The following is a 27948-nucleotide window of genomic DNA, read 5'->3' as shown; positions in this document are numbered from 1 at the left end:
ATCCAACCAACCAAAAACAATGTTTTTAATTTAAATCTGTGAAAGGGTTTAAAAAAAAAAGATTTATTGCTTACATTTACTTCTTAATAATTTCACGAATACCTGATTCAATGATTAATAAATAAAATAGTCATTCTCCAAACGTGGCTGAAAAACTAATAGTGGTTTGCACAGTGTGCTTGAATTTGCTTGGGCCTAGATGTGGTTACAGAGTTGCTTTGTTTTTGGCTCATTCCGACCTGGCCACAGACGACCTGGACTGAAGTTGGTGTTGTGTGAAATTGCTCATGTTAAGCAGGGGAATACGACAGTTCATCTACTGATGCCAGACCAGCTTACCAGCTGACAACTGTTAGGCTACATTTTTCTTTCTCATCTATTTACAATCAAGACTGCCTGGATTGAAATCCCAGCTTCTCACCTGCTATGAACTTAAGCAGTCAACTTGTCTGAACCTGTTTCCTCATCTGCAAAGTGCAGATAATTATAGTACCTAGTTTAGAGGGCTCTTCTCAGGATTAAATACAAGTGAAGGGCTTGAAACAGAGTGAGTGATCAAGTGTCTCTTTATATTAACAACACTCTATTTCATTAATTCATTCTCCACATATTTATTTATTTATTTATTTATTTATTTATTTATTTTTTACACATATTTATTTTTGTACACCATGAAACTGTGGAAACGCATTCTCTTCAAATTACCAGGATCTGAATTTAAAACTCTGGCTGAACAGTACTTACAAAGGTTATAACAATAGTTGGCTTTTAAATACAAATTCATTTGCATTTTAAAACAACCAACATGACTACATTTTATCCAGTTCACACCCTTTTCCCTTGGTTACATTGGGTTGAAACAATTAAAAACAACACAAGAACAGCTATTTAAAATATACAAGAAAACTAATTTACGCCCCTCATTGACCTTTTTCCCCCTCTCCAAAATAGGATAGTGCTATCAACTCCCCAGGGATATTTTTAGGGTCTAACTTTAGGCTGTGAGTTTTTTAATAAAAAACTATTAATTCTCATCTGTCTGTTTCATAAGAGTGTCAGGATGGTGAAATAAACTAAGGTGTGTGAAAAAAGTCTTTGCATTTCAGATTATTTCAGGAACGCGAGATAGTAGCAGCGGTTGATCGACGAAAAAAGCAAAAACCTCGTAAAAACCACTATAGAGCATTTCGGCCGTGAGAGTAATTTTGACACTCTGAGGCTCCCGTAGTCAAGCTCGCTTTAAGAGCCAAGATGGCGCCGCCGGCCGAGCTACCCATGTGCTGTTTCCGGTCGTAGTCGGAGGCAAGACTCCCAGCCGTAGCTGGGACTATTGGCAATTGCCAGCGGTGTGGGTTTTCTTAAAACTGCTCGTCGCGGAACCAGTCAGCAGCTAACATGTCTAACAGAAACAATAACAAGCTGCCCAGCAACCTGCCGCAGTTACAGAATCTTATCAAGCGGGACCCGCCGGCTTACGTGGAGGAGGTAGGAATGCGGCGCGGTGAGGCTAGAAGCCGGGACGCGGCTGGTTGAGACAGTGGCTGGAGGGAGGCGTGGAGTGGAGCTGGGATCCTGGCTCGCTTCGTGTTCTGCTCTTAAGTTCAGGGGTTCCGCGAGAGGAGAAAAGGGGTTAAGGGAGAGACATGCCACAGGGTTCGTTCCCCACCTTTTGAAATCTGCTGCCCGTCTGGGTTTTCTGCCTGCTCCATAGACCCTGCTGCCACAGAAACACCGTTTAACAGACCTCATTTTTGCTTTAGAGGTTATCTCCCGAGCTCACTGAGGTCGAGAGACAAATGGTCCGCCCCCAACCTCTGACTTACAGACAAGTTTCTTAAGCCTTTTCTTTTCTGAAACCCCTAAATTGAATTAGTCTGTAACAGTGGATGAAACTTTTGTTTAGATTGTTTTCCACCGACGTCTGTTTCCGGGAGCCCGCGCTCTGTGCCATGGACTGTGTTGGGAAGGAGGGGGTATTCTCAAGTATAAGGGACAGACATAGGAGCTTAGTATTATCTAGTTAAAAAACAGGATTCAGTCTCATCGGAAGCTGGCATGACCTGGATGTCAGAATTTACCTCGGGAAAAGATGAAGTTGAAAATTAGATTAGGTCCGGACCGTGAGGGGCTTTGTATACTGACCTCATACAAATTGTGAATATTAAGGGTGTTTGAGCCGAGAAGTGACAAAATGAAAGTGATGATTTTGCTACATTAATTTGGCAAGTGCTTTCTTCAGACACCCATTTTTCTAACCGGCATTAAACAGGTATTTGCTTCAGTTACTTGTATGCGCAGATGGCTAACACAATTATTCTTTTTTTTTTTTTTTTAAAAACCCTTAAATTCTCATGTATTTTTAAATTAATTAATTAATTAATTAATTTGTGGCTGTGTTGGGTCTTCGTTTCTGTGCGAGGGCTTTCTCTAGTTGCGGCAAGTGGGGGCCACTCTTCATCGCGGTGCGCGGGCCTCTCACTATCGCGGCCTCTTGTTGCAGAGCACAGGCTCCAGACGCGCAGGCTCAGCAATTGTGGCTCACGGGCCTAGTCGCTCCGCGGCATGTGGGATCTTCCCAGACCAGGGCTCGAACCCGTGGCCCCTGCATTGGCAGGCAGACTCTCAACCACTGTGCCACCAGGGAAGCCCAATTATTCATCTTTTGATTGCCCTTCTCATTTTCCTCCTCCCCCAGATTTTCACATAGAAATATTTATGTGAATACATTTTAACAAATAGCGGTCTCAGTGGTTTAGGTCACCAGTAGAGAGAGCCTTTCCAAAGATTCAAGGGAGTGGAAACAAAGACTTAAGGAACAAATACAAGAAGTTAAGTAATATAGGTGAGGCTTTGAGATGTGTGAAGCACTATAAACCATTAGACAAAGTAATAGCTGAGAGTCTGTACAGCGCTGTATTTAAAAGCATTGGTTTCAAAACTAACTCCGTATCCCGGCCCAACTGTTGACCAATTGTGTAACCAGAGAGGGTTAACCACTTGAGCCTATGTGTATTTTAATATGTGAGAAGGAGATAATACCTACTTCAGAGGATTACTGTTTGATTCACTTAACAAATATTTATGCAGATTCACACATATTGTACCTACTGTGTGTTAGTATAATTCTCAGCACTCGGATGCAATGATAAATAAGATACAAGAGGCTTCTTCTCTTGGACTTATATTCTAGTGATGGAAAGCATATAGTAGTAAGAATTCTGAAGAAAGTAAAACTGGATATGAATATGTTAGAATTGGAGGCTGTTGATTTGGCTGCCATGAACAAGGAAGGCTTGTCTGCTATGATATTGAGACAGATCAAGAGCATTCTAGATAGGGGGAATAGGAAGTGAAGAAGCTATTGATGGAAAAGTAGAGAGGCAGCCAGTGTGGCTAAAATATAGTGAGCACAGAAAAGGGTAGTGTAAGATGATGTGCGGAATGCAGGCAGACAGAGGTGGGATGATGTGGGGCCTTTTAAAACACGGTAAGGAATTAACATTTTACTCTTAGTGTGTTAGGGAGCCATTGAAGAGTTTTAAGCAGAGGTGTGACATGATCTGATTTATGTTATTAAAAATTTATTCTGGAGGCTGTAGATAGAATGGATTGTAGAGCAGCAAGATTGGAAGCAGGGTAATATGATAGCTGTCGGAATAGCCTAGGCAAGGGATGGTGATGCCACTGGAATTACCAACACAGGTGGAGAGAAGTGAACAGATTGGGACTAGCTGTACATGGAAATAGAGCTAGTAGGACTTCCTGGTGGAGTGGATATGGGGGATAAGGAAAAAAGAAGGAAGGAAGGATGGTTCAGGTTTTTTATTTCTGCATCTGGGTATTTGACAAATACTATTTAGTACCTGTTATGTGCTAGGTACTGGGACTACTGTAGTGAGCAGTACAGATAAAAATACTTTTCTCATTAGATTACATTCTAGTCGTCTAGGGGAAGAAGTTGGATAAGAATCTTGCCAGGAGCACACTGAGTTATGGAGCCCTCTCTTCACTTGTCAGTGGTGACGTGGAGTTAAGAGAGGTAGGGTCTTAACTGAAGCATGTAGGGACTGCAGGTCTCCCTCTTGATTCCTACTGTTGGAGAAAACTGGAGGCTTAGCAGTTTTGTTGGGGGAATCAGGGGTTATGTTTTTTGACTAGGCTAAGTTTAAGAGATGTCTGTTAGACATCTAAACAGGCAATTGGATATATGAATTTGGAGCTCACTGAACCAGTTAGGGCTGGTAATATAAAGAAATACTCATTCTTGGGACTTACGTGGTGGTCCAGTGGTTAAGACTCCACGCTCCCAACGCTGGGGGCCTGGGTTCAATCCCTGGTCAGGGAACTAGATCCCGCAGGCCACAATGAAGCTCCCACGTGCTGCAACTAAGACCTGGAGCAGCCAAATTAAAAAAAAAAAAGAAAGAAAGAAATACTCATTCTATTTCTGAGTGTCTCTCTCTCCCTCCCCTTCCCTTCCCCCTCTCCTCCTTTCTCACTATCACTGTATCTAACACATACACACATAGTTTAAAGCCATGGCCTAGGCATGAGAGTAGCTGTAGGGTGTGGAACGGAGGCCTTGTGAGTTCCAACATTAGATTGTTGGGTTGTTGTTAGGATTAAACATAATTAAATGAAATAATGTACATGATGAGTTTGGCACATAGCAAGTGCTGAATAAATGGAAGCTATTATTATTTCTGTGTGTCTATTGCTTTTGCCTGTTAACGCATCTTATCTAGAACTCCAGGATAAAATCATAATTATTATTTAAAAGAAGAGGGGAATTTTGACTGGAGAGCTTTGTGTACTTGAATTATAATTTACATTTTCTGACTCACATATTTCTGCAGATATTAGTGCTCTATATACATGGACAATATAGTAGGGGGTCATTTAGATAGTAAATGGCAGTAGAGAGCCAGATCTGAGTTTTTGACTCTTGTTTCACTGTTCTTTATACCTTACTACCTAAATTTCTAATGATAAGGGAAAGGGTCTTTAGATTACCTAAGATGTGCGCAGATTTTTCAAAACTCATTTTGAAGAATGCTGATAAGGAAAGCATACTGTTTCTACATACCTTTGCCACATCTTTTTCTCAATGCCATTATCAAAGATCTCTAAGTAATTTTTAATTCTCTACTGAGAAAGTCGTATAATAGAAGGTGACCAATTTAAATTTTATTTTTCTACAGTTTCTACAGCAGTATAATCACTACAAATCCAATGTGGAGATTTTCAAATTACAACCAAATAAACCCAGCAAAGAACTGGCAGAGCTGGTGATGTTTATGGCACAGGTAAGAAGATAATTTTTGAGTAAAACAAAGACCAGTTGTTGCACACAGCTTGCAGAATATTTTTCACTTATAACCAACCTCATTCAATTCGGGAGTAGAAACTTAATTTAAAAAAGAAAATTAATTTTCCCTTTTTGCAGATTTTATTTCCTCCTTATGTTCAGTTAGAGGATTTCACTAGAGCTTTTCACAGAACCAACGGGAGCAAAAAAGCTTTCAAACTATTTGTTTTCTTCAAATTCATCATAAAAGCAGATTCTGAATCATGTCACATACTTTACTAAGACTAGAGGATATATGAAAGGGGTCAGAGAGATTAGCATGTAGAAGAAAAAGATGGTTTGGAGCCATCTACTTCTATGAAATATAGCCTTTTATTCTCCTTTTGCAGAACATCCTTAATATGTGCATATGAATTATAGGAGAGAAAGAAACACTTCAGAAGAGCCTTTGCTTTGTTACAGATTGGTCACTGTTATCCAGAACATTTAAGTAACTTTCCTCAAGAGCTGAAAGATCTTCTCTCCTACAACCACACTGTCTTGGATCCAGATCTCCGAATGGTAGGACCAGTAGTTGGATTGATAAATTGTGCTGTGTTCACGTGTGCGTATAATATGTGTTTAAAGGAGAACAGCCTGTCATCTAAACATCTTTCTAAAATGTAAATCAGTGTGTCACCCGTTCCTTAAAATCCTTCTATGGCTTCTCATTTACGCAGAATAAAACTCAAACTTATTAACTTAGCCTGTAAGTCCCTACATGATTTGCTTCCTTCCTGTGTTTTTGACCTCATTTCCTTTTCTGCTGCACTCCTGTCTCTGATCTCTCAGTTCTGCCAGTATGCTAACCCTGCCAAGATGCTCTTTTCCCTTTTTTGATTAGGTGATTCCTTCTAGTCATTCAAATCTCAAATGCATGAAGAACCCTAATTATAACCTATAGTTTTTATAAAGCTTAGTTTAGACATTTATCTATTAATTGGCCAGTTTGAGCATTTAAACATTGTTACCTTAGTGATTGACATTGGGTCCTGTCTGGGATCCCCTTTACCAGGCCAGTGTTCCCATTTCCCCCACCCGTGGGGAATGTTGGCTGCTAATGGCCCCCAGCTGCCCTTTCTCTGGAGCACTGTCTTCAGCTAAATGGGAGCCCTAGCACCTGGGAAGTGGCCCTCCCAGCCCACAGGTGGTATCTGACTAACCCAGAGGTTCAAAAGTCCAGCCTTTCCCAAAGGTCCAACTTTGTGCTGCAGTTTGTGCTCCAGGGCTTCTCTGTAATCAGACTAAAGCTAGTCTCCAGCCAAGGACACATCCTTGCCCAGCTTTTCTCTGCCCTATCCTACTTCTTTTACTTCCCTTCCAGAAGAGAGCACACCCTGGACAAACCTCTGTAATAAATTGGGTTCTGCTTCTAGGGAATCCAACCAGAAGCATTTTCAAATTTTATATATCAGCTTTTCAAACACCTTTACAGCTGGTAGAACTTACACAAATATTATGATCTCAAGACATATTAATATCCTTTACCAAAACTTATAAAAATGCTAAGTCTGTAGATTCAACTTTGTTTCTTATTCTTGCATTTTCCCAGACTTTCTGTAATTCTTCAATTTTTATACTTCTCTAGGATTATCTTAATTTGATCAGGCCAAAAAAAAAACAAAAGAATACCATCTCAGACAAGCCAAGGTTGGAGTCTCTGATTAACTCTCAGTTGGGACATGGGACCTGGCAGCACAGCCTCAGAGGCTTCAAACTTGAACCATTACAGAAGACTTTTACTTAGGTCAAGACTTAGGTCAAGTCCTTGTGGGCCGTACAGATTTGAGATTTTGAGTGTGGAGACTTAGTGTCTTTCCAAGTAATTAGGTCTTCTTTAAGTTTGGTGTGCTAACAGTACCCAACCAAATTGGTCTGCAGGCATTATTAAATAAATAAATGTGTGTGTATATTTCTTTATAGTGTTTTATGATGATTAGTGGGTTTTTTAAAAATAATTAGGACGTTGCTAGGAAGCAAGGGATTGAGTCTGTATAATTAGCATTCCTCTTTGGAGTGTACTCGTGAAAGTTGGTGGTAAGCAAGGGTGCTACAACTACCATTGGGCCGTTCTTACTACTAACTGTATTTCAAAAGAATGCCTTGTAAGGTCACAAATTCAGTTTGATTATCCCAATTTAGTGTGTTATGTTATTGTAACCCACCTTTCTTATCTCTGTGGATTTACTGATCACTAGCGTTTTTCTATGTTGACACTTCTTTGACCTCCTGTGTAAAGGAGCCCTCCTGCAGTCACTATGTATCAATTATATTACCCTGTTTTATTTCCTTTCTATATGAGGTACACCTGTTGATATGCTTACTTGCTTGCCTTTCCCCTCTTCTGCTCCACCGCCAGTGTAAGCTCCATGAGGGCAGAGACTGACTGTTCTATTCCCATGCCTAGAATAATGCCTAGTTAGTAGAAGACATTAAGTGCTTTTGGGATATACTTGCTCCATTTTCTCATCCTAACTTTATCATTATCTTATAGTATGTTTTTTTTTCCTTCCTGAGACATTTTGCAAAGCTTTGATCTTGCTGAGAAATAAGAATCTCATCAATCCATCAAGTTTGCTAGAACTCTTCTTTGAACTTCTGCGTTGCCACGATAAGCTTCTGCGAAAGGTAAAAAGCAAAATCACTCCCCCCTCCGCTCCATATCTCATTCTTCCGTGCAGTGACATGAAACTTATAGCATTTGGAGTCTCTTGATGCTTCATACTATTGGATACAGCTAAGAATAATTTTGATAGGAAAAAAATTGACCACTGTGTGCATGCAATATAGTGGTGATAGCTAACATTTATTGTTTACTTTTTGCTAGGTTACCATTTTCAGAGCATTTTACGTATTCGTTAACTCACAAAGTGCCATGAGATAGGGGTTATTGTTGTTGTTATTTTATAGATGAAAAGGCTGAGGCACAGAGAGATAGAGTGATGTTCCCAGGGTCACACAGCTTCTGAGTGGTGAGGCAGGAACATAAACCCAGGGAACCTGGCTCCAGAGCCCAAGCTCTTTTCCGCTGTGCTGTACTGACCAGCTAAATCAGAGCATGGACTGGACACTCGTGGCTGTAGCCACTCCCACCCTCTTCCCCCCAAAACTGACTTTTTTTGTTATTAATATTTCCCTGTGACTTCGTGTTTGCTTGTATAAGTAAGACCAGAAGTTGAAGATTTATGAAAGAATTTTAAGAAAGAGAAACTAAAGTTTACATACATTAACTTAAAAAAAATTTTTTTTTTTTTTTTTCAAAATATTAAGAGACTGCAACCATTTGATTTCAGCAATTGTACTTCTTGGACTAACTTGTGAATAAAAGTGATCCAGGGGAGCATATTTTGGGTACCAATGATATTTGTAAAAATCCCAATATTGTCTTGCATGCAGTTGGGGGCTTGGACTTTCCTTTTTATTTTTTTAATTTATTTTTTTAAAATTTATTTTTGGCTGCGTTGGGTCTTTGTTGCTGTGCGTGGGCTTTCTCTAGTTGCAGCAAACGGGGGCTGCTCTTTGTTGTGGTGCTTGGGCTTCTCATTGCGGTGGCTTCTCTTGTTGCGGAGCATGGGCTCTAGGGCACGCGGGCTTCAGTAGTTGTGGCACACAGGCTCAGTAGTTGTGGCTCGCGGGCTTAGTTGCTCCATGGCATGTGTGATCTTCCCAGACCAGGGCTCGAACCCGTGTCCCCTGCACTGGCAGGCGGATTGTTAACCACTGCGCCACCAGGGAAGCCCCGACTTTCCTTTTTAAAAACAAAACAAAACAAAAAAACAAATTTATTGAGATATAATTCACATACAATGCATCCATTTAAATGTACAATTCAGGGGTTTTTAGTGTAGTCACAGAGTTTTGCAACCATCACCACAGTCAGTGTTAGAACACTTATAGCACCCCCAAAAGAAACCCCATTCCCATTAGCAGTTACTTTCCATCTTCCCATCTGTCCCAGCCCTAGGCAACCATCAATGTACTTTCGGTCTCTATAGATTTGCCTACTCGGGATAGTTCGTGTAAATGGAATCATGTAATATGTAATTTTTTTGTGACTGGCTCCTTTCACTTAGCATAATGTTTTCAAAGTTCATTCATGTTGTAGCATATGTCAGTATTCATTACTTTTTGTTGCCAAATAATATTTCATTGTCTGGTTATACCACATTTTGTTTATCCACTCATCAATTAATGGACATTTGGGTTGTTTTCACTTTCTGGCTGTTGTGAATAATGCAGCTATGAATATTTGTGTGAACATTGGTTGGAAATATATTTTCATTTCTTTTGGGTATATAACTAGGAGTGGAAATGTTGGGTCATAGAACTTCATATTTAACCTTTTGAGGGTAACTTTCATTTTGTTTTACCTGCTTTTTTTTGTTTGTTTTATTTGTTTTTGGTCTCTTTTGTGATAGAATGAAAAGTGGGGAAAATTAAATCCTCCAGTACATTTATATTTCTCTCCAAATTAAGCAAGGTTAGAAATGTTGGTTAATGTGTATGTGTTTTTGTTTCTTTTCCTCAGACTTTATATACTCATATTGTGACTGATATCAAGAATATAAATGCAAAACACAAGAACAATAAAGTGAATGTGGTAAGTACCCTTTTGTTTTCCATGTTTGCAGCATTGTACTACAGTATCGTGCAGTTTATTAAGTCTTCTTTCTCCTCTTTTTCTTCAGGTATTGCAGAATTTCATGTATACCATGTTAAGAGATAGCAATGCAACTGCAGCCAAGATATCTTTGGATGTGATGATTGAACTCTACAGAAGAAACATCTGGTAATATCTATGTACCTGTCTCTTTCGAAATAGTCTTTTATTCATTTGTAATTACCACAGAACACATACACAAATATTTTTCTTGATTTTGAGCTCTTTAATATATCTCTGCCATAGATTAAGTTGGAAGTAAAAATACGGAGGCAATCCAAATGACTAATGACAATATTGACTACCATTTCCTGAGCACTGCAGTATGCCTTACCTCATTCAACCTTCAGAACAGTGTAATGCAGCTTATTTGGGATTATTCCCACCTTATAGGTAATGAAACCTATAGGTTCATAAGTTTAAGTTTAGTAGCTAGTAAAAGGCAGAATTGAAATTCAAACCCGATCTGTCTGACTGAAATCCGGGCTCTTTCTACTCTGCCTCTCTGAAGATTTTCAAATCAATTTATCTTATGTACTTAAATTATCATGTTTCATAAACTTTGGCTTGTTGGTACAGTGTCCCAACTCATGTCTTTTGCTTTTCTTATTCACTAATTTTTTAAAAATATAGAAGTAATATTCGTTGCAGCAGAAGATTTGAAGAAGCTATAAAGTTTTTTTTTAAATTATTGATAGTCCCACCCCCTAGAGATAATCAGTTAATATTTTATGATATTTTCTCCTGTCTTTTCTTTAATGTGAATTTTAAAGTATGGTTGGAATTTTGCTGTAATGTAGTTTTTTATTGGTTTTTTATTCCCCCCCAGTTATCTTGAGTAGGTTTTATGTCATTAAAAATTCTTCAAAAAATACATCTGAATGGCTGCATACTTTTCTGACACAAGACTGGGCTAAAATTGAATTAAACGTTTGCCTGTAGTTGACTATTTAGCAACCCGTGACTTTTTGAAATATTACAAACTATGAATTTTAACATGTCAGAAATATTTACTATTTATTTTATGCCATTGTCTATGCTGTCAAATAAAGTCGAATGAAAATTCACTTTAAAACACTCAATTGTCTTCCCCCAGGAATGATGCCAAAACTGTCAATGTGATCACCACAGCATGCTTCTCTAAGGTCACCAAGGTGAGCACGTGTATGGCTGTGTGAAGGCGCTGTCTGTGAGTAGCCCGCTTCTTCAGCTAGAAGGTGAAGGAGATGGGTACGCGAGGAAGAGGTGGTGTGCGGACGTGCTGCTTGTGCTTAGGCTGCTTCCCTGGTTTATCTGCGCTTTAGAGCAGTCACGCAAAATTATGAGTTTTTAAAATGCTTGGTATTAAACGATAGCCTTAGCGTTTATTTTGTGTTTTCCTCTGTAATTCTTGACTGCTCTTTTATTGGGCTCAGGCACAGCTGAAAGAAATTTAAGGACATGTTTGACTTTCTGTTAGAGGGGCTATATCACTTTTCTTGTGGGGGATGTAGAAGTTCCTGACTTTCTACTTGAAGGATAACAACTATGTAGAGCCGGGCTAAGCCACATGAGCCCAAATCCTACCATTCTTTGTTTTTTTTTTTCTTCAGATCCTAGTTCATATGCATGTGTAAAATATAGACAAAGGTATTCATTCTTTGTTGTAAGCTGGGATGAGTAATTGACTTTGTTTGAATTGGTCTTTAGATATTAGTTGCTGCTTTGACATTCTTCCTTGGGAAAGATGAAGAGGAGAAGCAGGACAGTGACTCAGAATCTGAGGTTAGTTTAACCATAGATACTTCTGAACTTCTCAGCTGAGCAGATTTCATTATTGTTTTCAGTACAGATTGTAAAAGTTGGAAAGAAACTTAGATGCTACCTTTATCCTTTATTGAGTTCTGCCATGCTGAGATTTTATTCTATTTAGAACTTGTCACTTCCATTCAGAAAGACTGGTTAAGTAACTAGTAAAACTTAGATTCATTCAACCTTGTTCTTAGTGCTAAAGCTATAGCTATATCTCACTATATAAACTTAGAATAAAAATTACTGCCAATATATTTTTGAGGTAGAGTGTTGACATCATGGAAGTTTAGAGTGGAGAAAGGGAGAAGGGTAGTACAGCATCTTTAAAAGGAGGAATCAGGATTTATGATGTCATGAAATTTTCTTTATTAAAAAATATTTTTTATTAATATTAAAAAGAAATTCCCTTCCCATTTTAGCATTTTGGTAACAAGAATACTGGAATATGAGATAACACCTTTTGTTATTACTTTAGTAAATAATGTATGAACAATACATTCTTACTGTATAAAATTTCAGATACTATAGATAAAAGTTTTCTTGATCCTTTCTTATTTCTACTTCCCAGTTCCTTCTTCATAGATAACCATTTTCGTTTCCCATGCATTTCTGTGTGGATGTGTATACATATTGTCTTATGTGTGTGGTCTGTTTTTAAAATATATATAAATAATATATGTATTATTTTGCAACCTGCTTCCTTTGTGATGACATATATAGATGTACCAATGCATTTAGATATTCTTCTACTAGTACATATAGATCTACCTCATTCTTTTAACCTCCACATAATATTTCAGAATATGGATGTACTATAGTTTAAGCATTTCCCTATTGATAAATATTTGTTTCCAGTTTCTTTTTTCAAATAAAAACAAAGTTGCATTCTGTCTGTATATTAATACTTCAATAAAAACTAAAAGCAAAATAAAAACAAAACTCAGTGTTGCAGTGAAAATCTTTGCATGTGCCTGTTCCTGCAGATGGGCAAATTTGTTTTTTATTGAATTTTTAAAGTTGTGTTTATTTTTAATAGCTGCATGCAAAGAGTATAAGTACAAAGAAGTGATTGAAAGGGTTATTCCTTGCTTCTACGCAGATTTTCCTTGTTTATAGTTTTACAAAGTAGTTTATTCTTCAGGATGAAGGACCAACAGCAAGAGACCTGCTAGTGCAGTATGCCACAGGGAAAAAAAGCTCCAAAAACAAGAAAAAGTTGGAAAAGGCTATGAAAGTCCTCAAGGTGAGACTTGTACCTGGGGAATGAGATAGGAATCATTAGAATGCAGAATATGTGGTCTTTAGAAAAGCTTTTAAGCATTTGGAATAAAGAAAATAGCGTTTTTTTGTTTTTGTGTTTTTTTAATAAATTTATTTATTTATTTATTTATGGCTGTGTTGGGTCTTCGTTTCTGTGCGAGGGCTGTCTCTAGTTGCGGCGAGCGGGGGCCACTCTTCATCGCGGTGCGCGGGCCTCTCACCGTCGCGGCGTCTCCTGTTGCGGAGTACAGGCTCCAGACGCGCAGGCTCAGTAATTGTGGCTCACGGGCCCAGTTGCTCCGTGGCATGTGGGGTCTTCCCAGAGCAGGGCTCGAACCCGTGTCCCCTGCATTGGCAGGCAGATTCTCAACCACTGCGCCACCAGGGAAGCCCGAAAATAGCATTTTTGAAAGACTTAGAAATGTGTGATGACTTTTTAAGCACTAATTTTTTAGATGAATAAATGTTCTCAGCTCTAGCAAGATCTGTGGCTTGAATAAATTAATTTGATTAAATTCATTTGTTTTGATCACTATGTCTTCTCAGAAGAGTATGCAAATGAAGTACATTTTGTTTTGTAATAATTATTGGAAAGTCATTAATTTGGTCCTTGTGTGTTTTTTAATGTTCATATTTCCAAATCCCTTTAAGTCTCACAGGTGCTAATAGCTAGAACATTCCCAAGGTTTAATCTTTTTTTTTTTTTTTTTAATTTATTTATTTTTGGCTGCATTGGGTCTTCGTTGCTGCGCACGGGCTTTCTCCAGTTGCGGCGAGCGGGTGCTACTCTTCGTTGCAGTGTGCGGGCTTCTCATTGCGGTGGCTTCTCTTGTTGCGGAGCACAGGCTCTGGGCACACAGGCTTTAGTAGTTGTGGTGTGCGGGCTCAGTAGTTGTGTCGCATGGGCTTAGTTACTCTGAGGCATGTGGGATCTTCCCAGACCAAGGATTGAACCCGTGTCCCCTGCATTGGCAGGCGGATTCTTAACCACTGCGCCACCAGGGAAGTCCCCAAGGTTTAATCTTAAAAGACAAAAACCACCTTTAGTTCTTCTAGTTGAAAGAAAGGTTTTTGGAACAAAGATTTTTTTTTTTCTTTTTAATTAGTGTGATGGGGACTTCCCTGGTGGTCCAGTGGTAAAGAATCCGCCTTCCAATGCAGGAGACGCGGGTTCAGTTGCTTGTTGGGGAACTAAGATCCCACATGCCACGAGGCCACTAAGTCTGCATGCCACAACTATTGAGCTCGAGTGCCTCAATGAGAGAGCCCGCGTGCTGCAAACTACAGAGCCCACGTGCTCTGGAGCCCACGCGCCACAACTAGAGAGAGAAAACGCACGTGCCACAACTAGAGAGAAACCCGAGAAGACTGCATGCCGTCACGAAAAGATCCTGCATGCCTCAACAAAAGATCCAGTGTGCTGCAACTAAGACCCGACGCAGCCAAAAAAAAATAAGGAAAATAAATAAAATAAATATAAATAGTGTGATGGACTTGATAACAGCCTTTAGCACATTAGCACATTTAATCCCAAAGGCCTCTTCACTGTAATTCAGAATGTAAATGTTTTCCTCTCCCTTTCTTTCAGAAACAAAAGAAGAGGAGAAAACCAGAGGTGTTTAACTTTTCAGCTATTCACTTGATTCATGATCCCCAAGGTACTATAATTATGACCTCCCAAGTTCCTTGTTGGCTTTATCTGCCTATTTAGCTTCCTACCTTCAAGGTTACCAGGGAATATAAAATCCTTGGCATTTAATAGACAATCAGTAAATGCTTAGTTGTTACCTATTGGTTGTAGCCTAGAGAATTCTATTCCAAAGCAGTGATGCCCAATCCACAGCAAAATAAGAAAAATATGGAGGAACAGCTCTCTTTGCAATTCATGTCTTTAATAACACAGTACTTGTGCTATAAGACATTGTACTTGACCAAATGAAAAATTGACAATCTTTTAATTAGTCCCTTTTTTTTAAACTGGTATGTGGAAACCAAAAGTTTGGGAAACCCTGTTCTAGAACACTAGTTCTCAAACTAGAGTGCACATTGGAATCACTTGGGGAATTTATAAAACTATACTGGTACTTGGGTCCTGTTATTCCCAGAGACCGATTAGTTGATATGGGGTATGGCTGGGCAGTGGGGCTTTTAAGTGCTCTCTGTATTTTAGTTTTAGTTTGCTGACCCTTCCTCTAGGTCAGTGTTTCTCGGACTTTAAGGCACACACTGATCACCTTGGGATCCTATTAAAGTACAGATTCTGTCTGATTCAGTAGGTCTGGGGGTGGGGCCTGCAGTTCAGTATTTCTAACAAGCTATTAGGTGGACAGCTGCTGGTGGTCTGCAGACCACACTTTGAGAAGCAGAGCCCCAGAGAACTATAAGTGGAGCATCTGTCAACGGTAACTCAAGATGTTGATGCTAAAAATCTTGGAAATCCTTAAGACTTAACTTTGGGCACCCTTGAAGGTATACTTGCCTGTGTGTGAGTCTTTTCACCTTCTGTCATGCCGCTGTTTTTACCATCCTGGTTCTGCAGAGTGATTTCAGGCACAGCCATACCAGAGTCAGTGATCAAACTACTGCTTTTCTCTACACCTGTTAGATGATGTTGTATAGACCATGGGCCCACAGTATACTTCTCTGATATTCTCCTTTCAGATTTTGCAGAGAAACTACTGAAGCAGCTCGAGAGCTCTAAGGAGAGGTTTGAAGTGAAGATGATGCTCATGAACCTCATCTCCAGATTGGTGGGAATTCACGAGGTTTGAATTACATTATGTTTCTCTTGATGAGTGTTGGAAGTAGAATTTTTCTTGGTAAAAGGACACTAAGGTAGAGCAGTGGCTTAATTTTATCCTCCCAAACCATTTAAACCCATACAGTTTACAAAGGGATAAAGTCTTTCACTCTGAAAATAGATGTTTTTGTCGCTTTGTTTTCTTATCAGTAAGTATGGATGTTGAATTGCACATGTATTCAGTTTATGGACAGACTATTTTTGTTCTGTTTTTCTACTTTTATTTTATCTATGTTTCACTTATACATTTTCCTGAGCCAACATAGCCCACATATTTTTATCAACTGTTATTACATTTCACAGTTTACCCCTTCATAGCTTTCCTGACTTCCAGCCACTCTAGCAGGAGGATCATGTTTGCAAAGCTGAATTCTCTGGCCATTCACTTTATATTAAATTAGATTGCAAGAGCTCCTTGGTGGTATAATGTATATATATTGTGTATACATATGGAAACCTCACACATACTCAGACTAACTGCCATTGTAGAAAAGGAGGGATTCCCAGAAATTCAGCCCATGAAGAAATGACCATTGAGGTTGTTCCCTATAGTTTTGCTCTTATAACTAGTGCTGTTCTGATCGTCACTGAATGTGTTGCTTTCTTCAAAAAAAAAAAAAACAAGAAGTAAAACAGCCTCCTTTATTGAAAATCAAACATTTTAGACATATATCAAGTTAAAAATGAATAAATGCACTTATTCCATTTCTCTAAGAAAACCTTAACATTTTAGTGAATAAATTGCTTTTTCTACATGGGCTGCAGTTCTAAAGCAGGATTACCAGGTCAGTTCTTGTTACATTTGTGCACTAATTTCAAGTCACACCTGAATTTGAGCTCAATGGAAAAGCAAAAGTGATTCTTAATCCAAGCATGGTTTGATGGAAATGATACTGGAGTTTCACAACTGGCTACAATTGAACACCCATCTCTGTATTGAACCCAAGTCTTCCCTTTTACTTCTCTGGTCCTGGTTTTGCTCTGCGGCTAAAATAGAAAAAAATTTATTCTCACATGGTGAACTTTGAAAAAGACTAGGCCATCTCCAAAGTTTCTCTTCTTGAAGTTAAAGATTACAATTGCTTTAATAACTGGATCCTTGTCTCCTTAATCTAGGTAGACTCCAGAGTGTTAGTGTTTTCTGTCTAAAATATGGAGCTCAGAGTAATTCCTCCAGTGTGGTTGGACTGGTATCCCGTAACAAAACTAGACTGTGGGTTTCTTGGTGATCAGATTACACGAGGCGCTATTCAGATTTGAGTTACTATTATCTTTGAAGACTAAGAAATTGGTTCTGCATCCACACCAATTTAAAAGTAGAAGAAAGTTGCTTTTTGACTGCCTTTTCACCCCCTGGTTTATTCTGTGTACACTTTCTTCTTCCTTGACATAACAGGATAGCAACAAGGCCTTCCTTTCTTTGGTTAATACAGCACATTGAATCATCCTGGAGCGTGAATGCTTGTTGAGAAAAAAAGACAGTAAAAAAATGATTCCCAGTTAGTTGAGCTTGGTGATATAATTGCATCATGGAGAAATGAAACTCCACAGCTCAGCTAGACATGTATTAAAGTCAGTGCATTCTTCTTTCCACAGCTTTTTCTCTTCAACTTCTACCCCTTTGTGCAGAGGTTTCTGCAGCCCCACCAAAGAGGTAAGGCTTCCACTTGCCGTGTTCCTTTGGTGGCCTTGGGGTTAACCATCCAGAGTCTTTTGTTCTGGAATTAATACTAAAGACAAGAGTTAGGAGTGAAGTGTGTTCTGCTTCAGAGACAAGGAGAGAAACCTGTATGTTTTCTTTCCAGATTCTGCCATGAGGTAATTGTTCTGCTCATCAACTTTAAGAAATAATTATTTGAGGGGGGAAAAAACACCGAAACAAAATGTTGGTTTCTCAAAGCAAGTCTTTTTGTAATACTATAAATACTCATGGGAAAAATTCTAAAAAAGAATTTTGACTATTTATTGTAACTTCATTATAGATACCAGGGTTTAACTTACTGCTTTCATTGCCCTCATTTATATTCTTAATTAAAAGCAACATGAAAGCAGGAAGGAAGAGATGGTTGTTTTTGCCTTTGAACTTGAACCAAGGTAGGAAAGAAATGAACATTTATTGAACATTCAACATGAGCCAAGCACTGTGCTAAGTGCTTTACATACAGTCATCTCATTTAATCCTCACTTCAATCCTGAGAGGTGTAGAAAGAAAAAAAAAAGACCAAGATCACTCAGCAAATAATGGCTGATTAGGCTTCACCTCACTTCTTTGTTTTTTGCCAGAGGCCTTGTTCTTTATCCATACTGCCCCTTTAAAGGGAGAGTGTGTGTGTATATGTGTTTGTATTTATTCATTTATTGAGTGATTTCTAGTCTGAGCGCTGCATTAGACACCAGTGAACACAAAGTAACATCCTCACCTTCATAGAGCTTACATTCTAGAGGGAGATCTACAGAGTGCTGTGTGTAATATGTCCAGGTGACGGTAAGTATTTTGAGGAAAAAGGAAGCAGGTGAGGACAGTAGGGAGTGCTGGGGTGGGTTCTGTCTAGATTATGTGGTCAGGAAATCATTTTGATAAGGCAGCAGTTAAGTAGGACCAGAAGGAAGCGAGGCAGTGAGCTATGCAGATGTCAGGGGTTGGGTGTTGGGGCAGAGTTAAGCAGCAGTAGCATTACGGCCAGCGTGTGCTGGCTGTGTTTGCTGTGGTCCTGAGGGCAGGGCAATAAACTGACTGTGGCCTTTCCGATCTCTGACATTTTTAGAAGTAACGAAGATCCTTCTGTTTGCTGCACAGGCATCTCATCACTTAGTACCCCCAGAGGTGAGAACTCTTAAACTTTACTTCTGTCAGGATCTAGTGCATACGTAGCCCTGCCACTAAGTATGTCATGGTGGCCTTTCCCACAGGGATTACTGTCCTCCCTGCCTTTTTTAAACTGAGTAGAAGAGACACTAGCTCTTAAGGAGATATCCATAGAAGTTTACTCATAGAAGTAAAAACATTTTACTGTAGAAAGTAAAGTTTATTTTGGACAAGTTGTTGAGAATTCTGGTTTTGTTTAATTGCCAAATTTTATGCTGGGGACGGCAAGAATATCAGTGAATTTATAGTGATTATTATTCAAAACTGATCATTTCTTTCTTTGATTAAAATAGTGTTGGATGATCCTGGGTCAAAGCAATTTTTAATCCATGTTGAAAACTAATATTAAAGGCGAGCCAAATTTAATCTGAGGATAGCTAAGAAGAAGGCTGAAACCCAAAGTGGAATACTTTTCTCTCAGTCTTCCTCAGTCTTGATCCTTCCAACTCCCAAACCGAAGGTGGAGGGCTGTTTTTCCACTGTAATAGTTTATGGTCCCTTCATCGTCAAGCGTTTGAGTAGGTGTAGACGTTTTACCAGCACTCATATCCTTTCTCTCCCTCCCGTTCAGATCACGCAGTCATTGCTCATGACTGTGGCCAACAATTTTGTTACCGACAAGAACTCTGGAGAGGTCATGACAGTAGGGTATGTAGAATGTGGCTGTAGGCAGTGGGTATGGTTGTAATGCACTGGGTTTGCTTTCCATTACCAAGATGTAAGATTTCAGCTATAATGCGCTCTCTGCAAAAACAGTTTAAAGTACACTTCAGTCTTCTCAGCAGGCTTGGTATTTTTAATTTATTGGTCAGAATTTTGAGCCAGAGAAAAGATATTTGCCCTTCTAATCAACATTTTGGTTTTTAACTAGCTTTCCCTCTTTCAAATGAATGCTTGTGTGGCAATCTAAATGTTTTTCTTCTGTCTTCTACCCTGAATTCCTATCTTCCCTAGAACAAATGATTCGTTATGGAATCATTTTTTAATCCCAAGGCGGTTCAGTGGCCCTTTTGATTAATTCAAAAGCACTTAATGAGTGTGAGCACTAATTTAAGGACGACTGATCTGTCCTGGTAACTAAGCAGTACGCTGAACGCTGCTTTTCATCTCCCTTGGAAAATACTGCTGGGATAGCGGCCCGAAAGACCTTTAACTTTTCCTTATTTGACCTAGTACTATCGCCCCTAGAGTTGGGGAATAAATGCTGCTGTCATATACAGGCACACTTCCTTTTATTGCCCTTTGCTATATGGCTCTTCACAGATACTGCGTTTTTTTACACATTGAAGGTTTGTGGCAACTTTGTGTGGAGCAAGTCTGTCGGTGACATTTTTGCAGCAGCATTGGCTCACTTCATGCCTCTGTGTAACATTTTGGTAATTCTCACAATATTTCAAACTCTCCACCAGCAAAAAGATTATGCCTCACTGAAGGCTCAGATGAAGGTTACATTTTTAGCAATAAAGTATTTTTTAATTAAGGTATGTACTTTTTAAGACATAATTCTATTGTACACTTAATAGACTACAGTATAGTTAAACATAACTTTTGTATGTACTAGGAAACCAAAAAATATGTGTGACTCACTTTATTGCAGTGGTCTGGAACCAAACCTGCAATATCTCTGAGGTATGCCTGTATTTTACAGAGATTACACTGTTTCTTATTCTTCTAGTAGAGGAAATGGCAGTAAACTGTCTGGAATCAAAGCCCTCTGAGGCTCCCCACCCTCACACTCTACCATGCTGCAGTTTTAGAGACCTAAGACCTATAAAACCCGACTTACATTCCTTTTGATTTAGTCTTTTTAGAAAATATCCTTAGGTGGAACCCCATGAAACTGCTGGGGTTTTTTTTTTTTGTTTTTATTTTTTTAATTTATTTTTTTCCTTTTTTTAGAATCAATGCTATAAAAGAGATAACAGCTCGATGTCCTCTAGCCATGACTGAAGAACTTCTCCAAGACCTGGCTCAGTATAAAACGCACAAAGATAAGAGTAAGTGGTGTGTTATTCTCAGTAGGTCAAAGAGTACAGAGTAACTCATTTTTACCTCAGTAGACTCTTTGCTCTGAAGTTTCTAATTAAAGGTATTATTTTCCAGATGTGATGATGTCTGCTAGAACTTTGATTCAGCTCTTCCGAACACTGAACCCTCAGATGTTACAAAAGAAATTCCGGGTAGGTGAAGCATACATATGTTGATCAAGGATTTGGTCCCAGAAAGTGAGGGTAATTTCCTACAATTTGAGTTTGAGTATTTCTGATGCTTCCATTAGGAGTATTGGTGATACATGTAGTTTTATTCTTTAAGCTCAGAATAAAATTGATTGAATACTATGGCTTAACTGTTTTATAGTTGGTATATGCTCTCTGATGATGAATGACTCTTATAGACCTGTTAGACTGCTTGAAGTCAGTAACTGATGCCAGTATTGAACAGGCTGTTCCCTAACCAGATACTACCTCTTTCAAGTTGGGACAAAGAAAGATGCATGTATGTAACAGAAGGAGAGGTCTCAAGACTTAATTGAAGTTTCCTGAGGTGGATCAGAAGAAAGCAGGAAAACAGTGGGCAAAGTTCTGGCTGGGGGATTTACTTTGACCCAAGACATTGGTGGACTGTTCTTGTCATTCGATTGCTTCCATTTTTTGTGATTCTCCCTCTCAATTCATAATCCTAGAGAATCCTTTTCATGAATAATGTTTTGCAGTTTAAGCACCTCATTAAAAACTAGTTCCTTTCCTTTAGGGTAAGCCTACAGAGGCCTCCATAGAAGCAAGAGTGCAAGAATATGGAGAACTAGATGCTAAAGATTACATTCCAGGAGCAGAAGTTCTGGAAGTTGAAAAAGAAGAAAAAAATGCTGAAGATGATGAAGGTTCATTTTTGTTTCACCATTATTCAGGACAAAATCACTCCTACTATATCTGTATTGATCTTGAAATCTTTGTACTGTTTGGACATTCATTCAGCAGATGTTTCCTGCGTAATGACTATGCGCCGCGCCCTGTTACGGGCACTGAAGGTCAAATGGGCATGGTCCTGCTCTGAGAGAATTTACGTTCTGGTGTAGGAAGTGCCTTTTCATGTCCTTCAGATTGGCTGCCCCTTATCAAGGGCATGCTGTTTGACACTTGGGAAAGATAATGGGTTTCTTTTGTTGCCTAGAAAAAATAATGAAGATTGGTCTATAGCAATCTTCCTGTTGAAGGAGACTGCTTGTTGAACTGGTCAAAGAATGCTTGAGGAACTCCATTCTTATTTCCAGGGTTAGCATTTACTGCATTGGTTGCTAGGGTCCTGACTTCTTCCTGTTCATTCCTTCATTATTTCAACAAAACTTTCATAAGCATTAGCTATGAGCCAGCCACGTCAAAGCAAAGATGAATGATATGGTTCTTGTCCTTGAGGGTCTTTCATAAACAGCTAATAAATCATTAACAGGATTTATGATTGGAGTGGGGTATAAGGGCTGGAGAGAGGTCAGGTCCACCTCAGAGGTTCAGCAAAGGCTTCAAGGAAATGGTGACCCATGAGCCATATTTTGAATGATTAGTGAGCAATGGTAGTATAGTGGAGACTTTCCAGGCAAACTGTGAGCAAAGTACTGAAGGGTTTAGGAAACTATGAGAATGTAGGATACAAGGTGATGCACAGAAAGCGATGAGACTAGAGATAGAGGTGGGGCCTCACGTGAGTGGCTGTGTAGGCCATGCCTAAGAGCTGGGACACTGTCTTACAGAACGTGGGCATCCGCTGAGAGACTGCAGGTATCCTTCATTTTGAAAGCTTACTGTGGTGGCTCCGTTAGGAACTCTGATACCTCTTTACTGAGGTGTCTACAAGGTTCTTACACAACCAAAATTTTCTACCTTGGTTCTCTGAATGACTTGTTTCTAACTAATTTCTCTAACGTGTAAATGTGCTTAGACAAGTTAAATAACTTGTATGTGGCCACTGTAAATGTACAAGTACAGTTCTGATGGACATGGCTAGTTTGGTGGAAAGAATGTGGGCTCTGGAGTCATACATGATTTTCCTAATTTCTGTGTAGGCTGCATTTCTAGCAGTGTGGCCTGGGGCAGGTTACTTAACTCCGGAGTCTATTCCTCTTTTGTTGAGTCCGGAGGGTTAGAGAAAGATTGTAAAGTTTTGGCTCATGGTGGATAATTGATCAGTGCTTATTCTCCATTCCTTGACTTAATTAAATTGATGTGGTTTATTTAACAATAATATTGCTCAATTCTTGGTGAGCATCTATTTGAGGTTCATTACCTAAGTTTTCTTTTGCTTGATTTATCTCAATGTACCATGAACACTCAACATAAAGTGGGTGCTAATGGTGTGCTCTTTTTCACACAGATGAGTGGGAAAACACCAGTCTCAGTGACGAGGCAGTTTCCGATGGCGAATGGGTTGACGTGCACCATTCTTCTGATGAAGAACAGAAAGAAATCGTAAGTCCTAAAATGTCCTTTTCTCAGTGTTGAGGGGCTAGGCCCTCACTGGAGCTAATAGCCGTTTAAGCCTGTGTTGTGTCCTTTCAAGTCTGAGAAGCTGAACAGCATGCCCTTGGAGGAGCGGAAAGCCAAAGCCGCGGCCGTCAGCACTAGCCGAGTGTTAAGTCAGGAAGACTTCCAGAAAATCCGAATGGCCCAAATGAGGAAAGAACTCGACGCTGCCCCTGGGAAAGCCCAAAAGAGGAAATACATCGAAATAGACAGTGATGAGGAGCCCAGGTAAGACAGCGTGTACACCAGGTCTTCAGTCAGCTCACGTGATTATGAGAGTATTAGGAAAAGGAATTCCATCCTTGTTACATATTACATTTTTTCCTTCACCCCAGGGGTGAGTTACTTTCTCTTCGGGACATTGAACGCCTTCATAAAAAGCCAAAGTCTGACAAGGAGACAAGACTAGCAACTGCAATGGTGAGTGGGGCATGTCATTGCCTAGTTGTTTAAACAACAGAAAGTTGTTTAAACAGAAATATGACTCAGAACTTGTATAGGCACAGAACTGCAGGGTTTTTTTGGCTGCATTGGGTCTTCGTTTCTGCGCGCGGGCTTTCTCTAGTTGCGGCGAGCGGGGGCTACTCTGCGTTGTGATGCGCAGGCTTCCCATTGCGGTGGCTTCTCTTGTTGCAGAGCACGGGCTCTAGGTGCATGGGCTTTAGCAGTTGCAGCGCGTGGGCTCAGTAGTTGTGGCTTGCGGGCTCTAGAGTGCAGGCTCAGAAGTCGTGGCACAGCAGCTTAGTTGCTCCGCGGCATGTGGGATCTTCCCGGACCAGGGATTGAACCCGTGTCCCCTGCATTGGCAGGCGGATTCTTAACCACTGCGCCACCAGGGAAGTCCCTGCAGTATTTTATTTTAATGTGTTTTAAATAAAAGTATAATTAACATAGAATAAAAGGCACAGATAAGAGGTGTTCAGTTAGATGAGTTTTAACAACTTGATAGCCACGTATGTAACCACCGTCTAAGACAAGCTGTAGAGCACAGAAAGACACCGTTATATGTTCACGGTCTCAGGGAGGCTCAGTACATTTACCAGAGCTACGAGAAAAGCAGGGGAATGTTTACAGTCATTAAAGAAAAGCCAGAGACAGAGCTGCCTCAGGCAAGTCCTATGGCTGTTCGTGACTGCAGCCTGCCTACCTTTCCAGCTTCATTTTCTCTACCTTGACTTGTTTCAGACGCATTCCAAATGGGCTCCGCATTACCCTCTATTCCATTTGTACTGACACTTGTTTAGATAAGTTTGAAAATCCATGTTCTTTTCTCCACCACACCTTTGCATATACTATTCCTACCTGAAATGCTCTACCCTTCCCTCCTTTCCTCACCAGGAAGGCCTTCATCCTGCAAGAAACAGCTCATAGGGTCTCCCTTTCTCAGAGGCTCCTCTGGCCTCTAAGAAACCTTTTCTTCCACTGAGCTCCCCTGCCCCATTACAATACATCATGGTCATCTCTTCCCCTGGCCTGAACTGAGTCTCTGGAGAGCAGTGACTGCGTGGTGTTCCCTCCACCTTAGTGTCCTTGGCATCCAGTGGAGCTGGCACAGAGGAGACGTGTATGTTGGTGAGATAACTCCTGCAGTGGTATCTTTGTGTGTGTGTGCTGATAGGCTGGAAAAACAGACCGAAAAGAATTCGTGAGGAGGAAAACCAAAATGAATCCATTTTCCAGTTCCACGAATAAGGAGAAGAAAAAACAGAAGAACTTCATGATGATGCGGTATAGTCATAACGTCCGGTCAAAAAATAAGCGTTCCTTCCGAGAAAAGCAGGTGAGTTCAACTTGAAGCTTGACTGGGTAGAGTGGTATTGTTGTTCTAAGACTTCTCTACATTTGAGTGGAGTTGTGTCTTCTAAAACCTTGTATTATGTGTGTCTTAGGATTAATGGGGTGCATTATTGGAGAGCATGGAGAGGTGGAAAGCGGTCAGGGCTTGTAAATCCTAGACCTGACTTTGTTGAGATTCAGCTGTGTGACCAAAGGGAGGCCATTTTCCTCCTCTGTAAATAAAGGAGTTTAAACTAGATGAGCTCTGAGGTCCATTCCTATGCTAAAATTCTCTTGACATTGCATCTGTGAAATATATCAAAATTAACTGAATAATAATTTTTGAGTGTTTATTATATGGTACTTTTTTCCAAAAAGCAATAATTATGTGTGGTAATATCTCAGTAACAGTTTCAGGAAAGCAGTACAAACTAAACAGTTCTGTTGTTGGCATGATCCTTTCTCTGTGTACCCTTTTGCAAAGCCATTATGTTTACAGACCTTTGGAATTGCATTTTATCCATTTTCAGTCTTTGATGGGTAGTCCTGTGCTGCCCTGTTGGCTTGCTTATTTCATAATTCATTGTAGTAAAACAAATTTATGTTTTTATATCCTCCTCTACTGCCAGTGTACCAGAGTGTATATCTAAATGTACTAGGAAGAATCTCTAGGAAGTCAGGTCACGGGTAAAATAGTGCCACATTCTGAACCAGTGTTCCTAAATTGCAAGCCAGGATGAGCCTGCCAGGCCTCAATGTGGCAGCCAGCCCTCCAGGGCAGGGTTCCATCGGTGTGGGAACCAAGTCAATATGACTAACTCTGTTTATTTAATCTTTCTAGTTCTAAACTCTTCAACAATGTTATGTAAGTAATAAAGTGGCAGTAATTTTGATTAGAATTTGTTGAAAGTTTAGGTGAAAGGAAAGGTGCCATTAAATAGTCTGAATTTTGCCAATTCAATTTAAATGCATGGTTGAATTGATTAAATTCATTAGTTTATCCTTCCCCTGCCCTTTATAAGATTTTTGGGTGGAGGAAATAATGATCATCCAGTTGGCAGGCCTTGCTTCGTTTTGAGGTTTTTGTGACCTTGCTACCTTTTATCTAGGGGTGTTCTCCCAGCCCCTACTTCCTCTATTTTTTAGCATGCTTTTTTTTGGGCATGATAGAGAAGCCTTGCTTTGTTCCTGTCAGTACCTCTTTCAGTATAAAATAGTTCTCTCAAAGATTAAAGAACTTTGTAAGAGGAAGTTAGTTCACTGGATATGTGCTAGTTCATGTGAACAATATGAACAGATACTGTGATTAAACTGACTTTACAAATGAGAAAATAAGACATAGATAGCTGAATCTGAGAAATACCTTCTTAGCCATGCAAATTAGGTTAAAATGAACTGGTTGATTTTTTTTTTCTACCATAAGCGTCCCACTTATTCTGCATATCTACAAAGACACACCAAGACCCAGATCTGAGCTAAAGGCAAGGAGTCAATAACTTAAAGTCACAAAATTCAAAAAGCTTGATTAGAGCCAGGCAACTTCCACCCCAAAAAATGCTTTAAAGTTTCTAGGACTCAGAGAGTGGTGGGTGCTTGGGAATTAATGGAATAATATCCATCACACACTTAAGATGTATACATTGACCTTGGTTATCTTCTTTTTATAATTTGGGTTTATTCTTAATAATCTTTTATTTAATATTCTGTTATTTTCTTTTGGGAACTGTAAGACTTTATAAGGATGTTCATAGGTTCACTGTGAACATTGGTCCTGTGGTCTTTTTCTGTAGATCATATTTACATTTTTTTTTTTTTTTAATCTTCCAGCTGGCGTTACGAGATGCTCTCTTGAAAAAGAGAAAAAGGATGAAGTAACTTCCAAGCAAGTTTTCCATTCCAGGGAGAATGCTAAATTCGTGTCATTACTCTGAAAACTAGTACATTAAGAATGTTTACATTAAAAAGTCCAAAAGCACTATATTGTGAAAACCACAGTAAACTTGGTAGCTTCTGGTGTTCTTATTTTAGAGATGGGTAGGGGTGGGAATGTTTGAAATGTAAACAGCAGTGGTGTTGTAAAATCATTTTCATTTAGTGTTCATGCAAAAAAATAATAATTATATATATATAGAGAGAGAGAGAGAGTGCCTATTAATTGTCACGGAAGATATAAAATTGAATGAGCCACAACTCCTCACTCAAGGTATTTATAGCCTATTTGTAGGATGGGGCGAGGGGCAAGTATGTATCTGTGTATTTACAGTGTTGTATAAATAGTTCTCTAGTAGAGATAGGTTCATGCTTCTATGGGGTCACAGAGGCCTTACGGACTAACTCTGCAGGGGATGGGAGTTATATATTCTCTTAAAACAGGACAATGTTACAAGAGTAAGAGGATCTTACTTGTAAATAGGCTTACCTGCTGAAAACAGGTCCCTGCTGTACAGATTTTGGGTAGACAGTATGGCTTTTTTAGTCCATCCATCCAAAAGATGTAATTTTTTTTTTTTAATGCCAGATACAGGCTTTTTGGTTAAAACCTCGCTTTTTACATTGCCTTAAGTATCAATAGTAATCTTGGAGTGGCTTGAGTTCATCATCTGGGCTGCTCATTCTTCCATAGAGGAAAAAGAAATTAGATTGGCTTCCTCAGCCTTCCTTCACCCTGTAATATTTTCATCCCACCGTTTGCCTTGTCTCACTCAATAAAAGGTTTCTCATGTCAAATAGGTACTCTGTGTGCTGAGTGGTGTGTGTGTCTCCCTTCACTAGGTGTGCTTGAGTAGATTTCAGGGGTCACCGCACGAGAGCCGTGGTCAGCTGTTTGCACGTTGTTGCGTTTGGAAATAGTTTGGTGCCCATTGTCTCAGATTTCTTAGGTAGTGTGGTAGTTGGGAAAATTGCTTCAAGCTAGAGGAAAAGGTAATTTTCTGC

The 27948-nt window shown here is 39.5% G+C and overlaps 1 protein-coding gene across 1 annotated transcript; it reads left to right on the top strand.

The window, feature by feature from the left end:
- The first annotated feature begins 1255 nt into the window (after positions 1-1255).
- Positions 1256-27948, top strand: SDAD1 (SDA1 domain containing 1). Its single transcript, XM_061191493.1, has 22 exons — positions 1256-1485; positions 5202-5306; positions 5771-5869; positions 7865-7975; positions 9876-9947; positions 10036-10136; positions 11104-11161; positions 11697-11771; positions 12940-13041; positions 14647-14716; positions 15720-15823; positions 17455-17512; positions 18624-18682; positions 19296-19372; positions 20624-20721; positions 20828-20904; positions 21476-21605; positions 23090-23184; positions 23276-23466; positions 23574-23658; positions 24857-25018; positions 26842-27948. Exons 1-22 carry the CDS (start codon positions 1396-1398, stop codon positions 26887-26889), a joined length of 2067 nt encoding a protein of 688 aa, XP_061047476.1. The 5' UTR covers positions 1256-1395; the 3' UTR covers positions 26890-27948.

The sequence above is a fragment of the Eubalaena glacialis genome, chromosome 5 (genome assembly GCF_028564815.1).
Source record: "Eubalaena glacialis isolate mEubGla1 chromosome 5, mEubGla1.1.hap2.+ XY, whole genome shotgun sequence".
Taxonomy (NCBI): domain Eukaryota; kingdom Metazoa; phylum Chordata; class Mammalia; order Artiodactyla; family Balaenidae; genus Eubalaena; species Eubalaena glacialis.
Note: the sequence above shows the minus strand (reverse complement) of the source record. Positions and strands in the feature narration are given on the sequence as shown.

Excerpts from the sequence above, each read along its gene's own strand:
- SDAD1 (XM_061191493.1), top strand. The coding sequence starts at position 1,396 with ATGTCTAACAGAAACAATAACAAGCTGCCCAGCAACCTGCCGCAGTTA. Across the intron at positions 10,137-11,103 it reads CTCTACAGAAGAAACATCTG|GAATGATGCCAAAACTGTCA; the intron begins GTAATATCTATG and ends GTCTTCCCCCAG. Across the intron at positions 13,042-14,646 it reads AGGCTATGAAAGTCCTCAAG|AAACAAAAGAAGAGGAGAAA; the intron begins GTGAGACTTGTA and ends CCTTTCTTTCAG.